The sequence below is a fragment of the Propithecus coquereli genome, unplaced genomic scaffold (genome assembly GCF_000956105.1).
Source record: "Propithecus coquereli isolate 6110/MARCELLA unplaced genomic scaffold, Pcoq_1.0 Scaffold147, whole genome shotgun sequence".
Classification (NCBI taxonomy): Eukaryota; Metazoa; Chordata; class Mammalia; order Primates; family Indriidae; genus Propithecus; species Propithecus coquereli.
The window spans coordinates 6,075,143-6,082,385 of NW_012139080.1; the positions used below are offsets into that span (position 1 = coordinate 6,075,143).

General features: G+C 42.0%; 1 protein-coding gene across 1 annotated transcript in view; it reads right to left on the bottom strand.

Annotated features, from left to right (window-relative positions):
- The window catches only part of AGTPBP1 (ATP/GTP binding protein 1), a 175,637-nt gene extending 169,676 nt beyond the window's left edge, over positions 1–5,961 (bottom strand). Inside the window, 2 exon segments of the mRNA XM_012640014.1 lie at positions 5,799–5,820; positions 5,823–5,961. Coding sequence (XP_012495468.1) covers positions 5,799–5,820; positions 5,823–5,961 — 161 coding nt within the window.
- Positions 5,962–7,243: the final 1,282 nt, after the last annotated feature.

The window sequence follows — 7,243 nt, forward strand, 5'->3', positions numbered from 1 at the left end:
GGCTAGAGTGCAGTGGCGTCACCATAGCTCACTGCAGCCTTGACCTCCTGGACTCAAGCAATCTTCCTGTCTCAGCCTCCCGAGTAGCTGGGACTATAGGTGTGAACTATCATGCCTGGCCATAGATTAATAAATCTAAAATGTTCTTGTCAAAAATAGAATTATTTTTAATTCATTAAACTCTATTATATGTAGGCAGTGTCCTGATTTTTATTAATGTGATTCTACCATAAATAATCCATTGACTTTATTATTATTTTTATTCAAAATATAAATATCCTTATACTCTTCATAATCTTAAATTATTTTCTCCATAAGGAAAGATGTGAGACAAGACAGCAAGGGCTGGGCAATTCTCCTTAGGAGACTCATCCTCAGCATGAATTGAGAAATGAACAGAGATCAAGAAGGGACAAACTTCAGTTTTCAGGAATTAAAAAAATAAAGAAGTGACACCAAGTATCTTTTTTTTAGCTTATGAGCTACATGTTTGTTCAGCTTTTCACATTGTGCCTTTACCATTTAATACTTAGACTTCCAAAAAGTTAGATTTGAATATTTATGTAGAAATGTATTACCAAATCTGATTTTTTGTTTTTAGATGGTGTCATCTCAGATTACTAATACTACAATCCCCTTGCACCAGCAACTGACTAAAACCATTAAGAAACCTCTCAACTTTCTGTGAGTAGCCTTAACTGTACTTAATTTTTTGTTAGTTAAAATATTTTTTCTTTTTATTTTTTCAATTGGCAAACAATAATTGTAAATATTCATGGAGTATTCAATGACGTTGTGATACATATAATATATAGTGATCAAATCAGGGTAATTAGCATATCCATCATCTCAAACATTTATCATTTCTTTGTGTTGGGAATATTCAATATCCCCCTTCTAGCTATTTGAAACTACTTATTATTAACTATAATCATCTTATAGTGCTACAGAACACTAGAACTTATCCCTCCTATCTAGCTGTAATTTTTTTTCAATAAACCCTTTACTAGGGCCCAAAAGTCTAAAACAAAAACAAACTAGAAATTGTCACTACCACTTCCCTTCCCAAACAAAGTTTTCAGGAATCCTCTTTACAATTTAAATCCAGAAGTTCTTAAAGTGTGATCTGTGGATCCCTAGAGTCCTCACACTCTTGTAGGGGACCCATAAGATCAAAACTATTTTTATAATAACACTAAGATTAAAAATCTTAAATTAAGGCCAGGCGCGGTGGCTCACGCCTGTAATCCTAGCACTCTGGGAGGCGCAGGCGGGCGGATTGTTTGAGCTCAGGAGTTCGAAACCAGCCTGAGCAAGAGCGAGACCCCGTCTCTACTAAAAATAGAAAGAAATTAATTGGACAACTAAAAATATATAGAAAAAAATTAGCCAGGCATGGTGGTGTATGCCTGTAGTCCCAGCTACTCGGGAGGCTGAGGCAGAAGGATTGCTTGAACCCAGGAGTTTGAGGTTGCCATGAGCTAGGCTGATGCCACGGCACTCACTCTAGCCCGGGCAAAAGAGTGAGACTCTGTCTCAAAAAAAAAAAAAAAAAATCTTAAATTAAAATTACTGGCACCTTGTAGCAACATCAAACTGTAATATTAGTCATTTTATTTTTCACCATCAAGCATTAGCAGACATAAAAAGAGAAAAAGCCAGTTTCACTTAAGAATGTCCTTGGGAAAAAGAAAAAACAAAACAAACAAACAAAAAAAGAATGTCCTTGAAATAGTAAAAATGATTAATTTTTTATACATCTTTTTAATATTCTGTGTGACAAAATGGGAAGTATGCTTAAATATTTCTGCTACATACTGAATTACAGTGGCTGATGGCTATCTCAAAGCGGAGTGCTTCAGTAACTGAATTTAGAGCTGGAGCTAGCCTTTTCTAATGAAATACCATTTTGAAAGAATGACTGACAGACTATGGTTATTCAAATTTGGGTATTTTGGCAGAGGTTTTCTCAGAAATGAATGAAACAAGCCTGCCTGTCACTTCAAGGAAACAACTGGCAGTCATACTTGTTGCCAATGATAAAATTTGAGCATTTGAGCAAAAATCAGAATTCTGGAAAATTCATATCCGCCATCATGTCACTACCTGAACAGTTTCCCAATAATTTCCTTCTGATGGAATGGGTAGTAATATTAACAAATGTGACTTTCCTTCATATTGTATAATGAAATATGTCAACATTTGGAAGATCTGCATCTGACCTCACTGAACCAATCTTTACAAATGACCAAAGAATGATGTTATAAATTCAAGCATGGATATAAGACCCATTCAAATTTCAGACCAATGGATTTTAAGGTAATAGAGTATGAAAAAAATCCACAATATGATTTCAGATCCACACTGCAACTAACCTTTAAAAAGTTACCACTTGTTGAGTTTTGATACAATGTCAAACAAGAATATCCACAATTCTCTGAAAAGGCTATTAAAATACCCTTCCCTTTTCTGAGCCATTACTGTGAGTCTGCATTTTTTCCATGTATACTTCAATCAAACAGCATATTGCAACAGACTGAATGCAGAAGCAGATATGATAATCCAGCTGCTTCTATTAAACCAGACATTAGAGAGTTACAAAAACATAAAACAATGCCACTTTTCTCACTAATTTTCTGTTTTGAAAAAATAGTTACTTTTCATTAAAAATGTTCTATATTAACATCTAATGGGTTTATACTTGTCATTTTAAGTGAATTAACAAAAAAATTCTATTTCTGTTTTCATTTATAATACAGTAAAGACAGATAGATATAATTCACAAAATATAGATACACATAATTCACAAAAGTTTTCTGGGGGTCTTCAATAATTTTTAAAAGTGTAACAGGGTCCTGAGACCAACAGTTTAAAAACATCTGACCTGAAGAATAGAGTATTAATATCATATCTCTGCAAACCAAGAAGAATAAGTACATAAGATCATTAATGGGGGAAAAAAACTTTCCTAGGAAAACTATGTGAAAACAGAAAATGAATAAAATGTCGAATCAAAACTGACCTCACACTACCTATGTAACATCAATAAAGGAGAAAATAAAACAAGACAAAGAATGCTTAGATGAAAATAATTTTGTATACCCTGGAAACATCGTACAATATCCTGATCAGATAAACACATATATACCCATTAATATTTTGATAGTATTTTTTATAGCAGCACATGACAGTCAAAGAAACACCCAATCACAAACTCAAAAACAGGTGATTAAAATAGCAGCCACCACCAACAGGAGGGAGGCAATCCAAGGTTCTGTCAGAGGGAAAGACAGGGATACTTCAGCAGCTCTCCAGTAGCATCCCAGGGCACCCAGCTCAGGGTCTGGCTGTTCTATTTAAAACTTACTTACACGTTTCCAAGGCAGGACAGTGAGACAAAGCTCTTATTCAACCCCAAAGGAGCAAATGAATCATAGTTGAATTAATCTGCACTAATACTACTGTCAGTCAATTGTCCTTTTTCAGCTTACTAGATCTCTTGAAAGACCGAGGAAAAACAACATTTACTGAGCACTTACTATGTGCCAGGCAATGTGGGCTAAGCACTATACATGTATTAACTCATTTAATATTTGAGATCATCTTAAGGGTATACACCATTATTACCTTCATTTTTTGGAGTTGAGAAAATTAAAGGACAAAGAGGACAAATAATTTGCCTTAAAAATATATAAATAAAAATAACTTGCTTAAGGAAAGTCAGGATTCAAATCTAGCCAATCTGACTCTGAGGTCCAACCCCTTAGTCACTACACTACAGTACATAGGCACAGTAACCAATGATAACATGTGAAGTTTAAAATTCAGTGCCCACCCCAGACAATTTCTGTTGTTTACATTGAAATCCATTGCCTAAGGGAAGCTCCCAACTTGCAGAGGGCCCCTGACAGGTTCATCCATTACCATTCATACACTTTTCAACTTCCAGGTACTGGGGGACTTCAAGCAAGAGAGTAGATTCTGGAAGACGAATACTGTTGAGGAGGTTTAAAAATGATCCAAAATGTAGAATATAATACAAATTACAAAATTTCACAACTCTTGGACCTCTTTTCCCTCTGCTAATGGAGGTAAAACCATTATTACATGGTTTTAGTTTCTAACTAGTTTCTATCTAGTTTCTAAAGAAAAGAACGCCTCAATTCAAGTCAATTGGAAAAGCTTTATAAAAATTGCTTCTACAAAAGCTTAAATTGCATTAATACATTTAAATGTTTTGCAACGTTGGCCAAATACAAGCGTAGCTTTGAGCCTACCCTCTTCATTTCGGAATTGAGAGTGAGTCTGCAGTTGTAAATACGATGGATCAAGTCAAGTCAGAGTTTTGAGGTCATTAAAAAATGAATCTATAAATTCACTGTAGAATTTAACTTAAGAGAAGTGGACTGGGAAACTGACGAATCATATTAGAACTCTGCCTTCAGGATGAGAAATAAGGAGTGGACGAGGCACTGCTAACTCACAGTAATACTACATAGGAAATACAGACCTTCCAGGGTTTTGTTTGGTTTTGACATTTGGCACGTTTTAAAATACACACCATTTAAAGAGCGTTAAATAAACCACTTCTTTTTTGGCCTACTAAACTGAAAACATTCCACAATACAATTACAAAAATAACTTTCTGGTTTTCTCAGACAAACCAGACAATTTGTAAAAATAATTTCAGAGGTTAACAAAGAACGTGAATTCAATTTACATAAAGATTAAGAAACGGACATAAAAGGTAAGTGAAAATGAGTGATCAAGAAGACAAAGTCCTTTCTAACTACAAGTTATCATACATTAAAATTAAACACCACTACAGTTTTGAACACTTGAAGAAAAGAAAAAAAACCCACACACAATTAATACTGCCAAAGAAAATTTCCGCTAAGTGTTACCTTCAGGCACTTGAGCAAGCTATGTTACAATGGGAGATGGGCTTTAAACTATCAACATTCACACCGATTACACTGTGATGTATTAACCTCCAGGACAGGAACCCAACCAACTCAAACTGTCCTGGTCTCCATAAGAGGCTTACATGGCAGAGGGGAGAAAACAACTGCAGAGGCAAACAAGCCTTCGCGTTTGGGTCACAGGAGTCCTTGAACACTTGTGATCGAGAACCCGCAACTCAGGAAGGCAGGCAGTAGCGAAGCTCTGCACTGTCATCTAGGGTGGTATGATTCAGGTTCAAATCAAACCCACAAGGCGACAAGTTGTAAACAGAGAGCACACTTGAGACCAAACCATCCAGCGAGAGGAAGCAAAGGTGACCACCGCCGATTTCCCACCCAACCCCACCCTGCTGGCGCTCGGCCCGGTACCCCAGGATTCCCGCAGCGCAGGGGCTCGCGACTCGGCTGCCGGCTCTCCCTGGGGTGGGTGCTGGGCGGGGGGCGGGGCGCGCTCGCCCGCGTCCCCACCACCCCTCGGCTGGGCTCCGCGCTCGCCCAGAGAGACAGGCAGGGCGGAGGGGGGCCTCCTCCAGCCGGAGACCACGCCGAGATCCTCCGCAGGGACTGGGGCGGGAAGCGACCGAGTGTCCAGGGGCGGGGGCGGGGGGCCGTTTTCCCGGCACCAGCCGAAGCCCCAACCCGTCAGGGGTTTCCTTCAACATCCAGTCTAGCCCTCCACCTCCGTGAAAGACGCGCGCTACACCCTGAAGGTACAAGCGGAGAGGCCCGGGGTCGCAACTCCCGCCCCCTGACGCCGTCGCCCGCCGCTCCTGCGGCCGGGGGAAAGCAGCGGGGCGGCCGGCCGGGACGCGCGGACGGCGGCGGGGCGCTCACCGGCTCAGAACAGGGCGCTGGCGGGACTGCGCACAGCTGCAGCACTGGGCTCGACACCCGGCTCACGGCGAATCCCTCGCCGCCCGCTGCCCGGTGTTTTCATACAAACCCCGGTGGCAGGCGAGGCGGAGGCGGCAGCAGAGGCGGCGGAACCTGCCCGCATCCCGGGCAACGTCAGCGCGGCGCCCCGCCCACCGCACGCCTCGGCCGGTCGGCTCGCGCGCGCCGGGCGGGAGGGGGAGGGCGAGGGGCGGGGCGGAGCGCGCGCGGGGGCAGCCGGGGCCGGGGGTGCGCGCGGGGTCGGGATTAGGTACCCGTGTGGTGCGCGTTGCCGGGCTCATGTCCCCAGCAGCCCCGGGCTTTGCGCGGCCACCGCCCAACCGAACCGAACAGCGGGCGGCTCCGCACGTTCTTCATGTCACCTTCCCCTACGCTTCCAACGAGGGCCCCCGCCTCTTCCCGGCACTCAACCGGCGCCCACCCTCACCAGCCTCAGTCACTCCCTAAGAAGGCTTTTAGCAGCCCTGCAATAGCGGTTCTTAAGTCCCCCCACTGATGGCGGGTCACAGCAAACCCGCAGGAAAGCTTAGACCTTTCCTAACCTCAAGGAGAGTCCGTGGTAAGAGGCAGTTACCACACAACTGGGCTCCCAGAAAACGACATGGCACTTTGTGGCCACACCTCAATAAATTAGACGCCTAGTGCTGCAGCAAACAAAATATTAAACAGCATGCTGATTTGTTTGGTTTTTTTTTTTTTTGAAAGATGCCTACATATAATCAACGGTAATGCTAATTGCCCACTGAAGGCAAAGACGGAATGTTTTATCTGAGCCAAAGTAATGTGTCACAGAAATTACCGATACACCCTTCTGTTTTGACTGTACTTAAATGTACTGTAATATATTGTTAATAAATATTGACATCATTTACTTTTCCTAAGGCGCATAGATCATGTTTGCTGCTATTTATGGTAGGCAGTAAGGAATGTAAAATTATACAGCTAGATAAGGGAATATAATGAGAGCTCTGAAGGTTTTGGTTTGTTTTCTTATCATCTTGTTAAACAAAATTAAGACCGGGCGTGGTGGCTCACACCTATAATCCTAGCACTTTGGATGGCCCAGGCGGAAGAATTGTTTGAGACCAACCTGAGCAAGAGCAAGACCCAGTCTCTACAAAAAGTGAAAAAATTAGCCGGGCGTGGTGGCGGAGCCTATAGTCCCAGCTACTTGGGAGGCAGAGGCAGGAGAATTGCTTAAGCCCAGGAGTTTGAGGTTGCAATGAGCTATGATGACGCCACTACACTCTAGCCCAGACAGCAGAGTGAGACCCTGTCTTAAAAAAATAATAATAATAATAATAACCAGGTGTGAAGAGGATTCAAAAAGTAATCCAAGGTGCACCACAGTGCTTCTGGCAGTTAGCCCTTGGCAGATGTCTCTA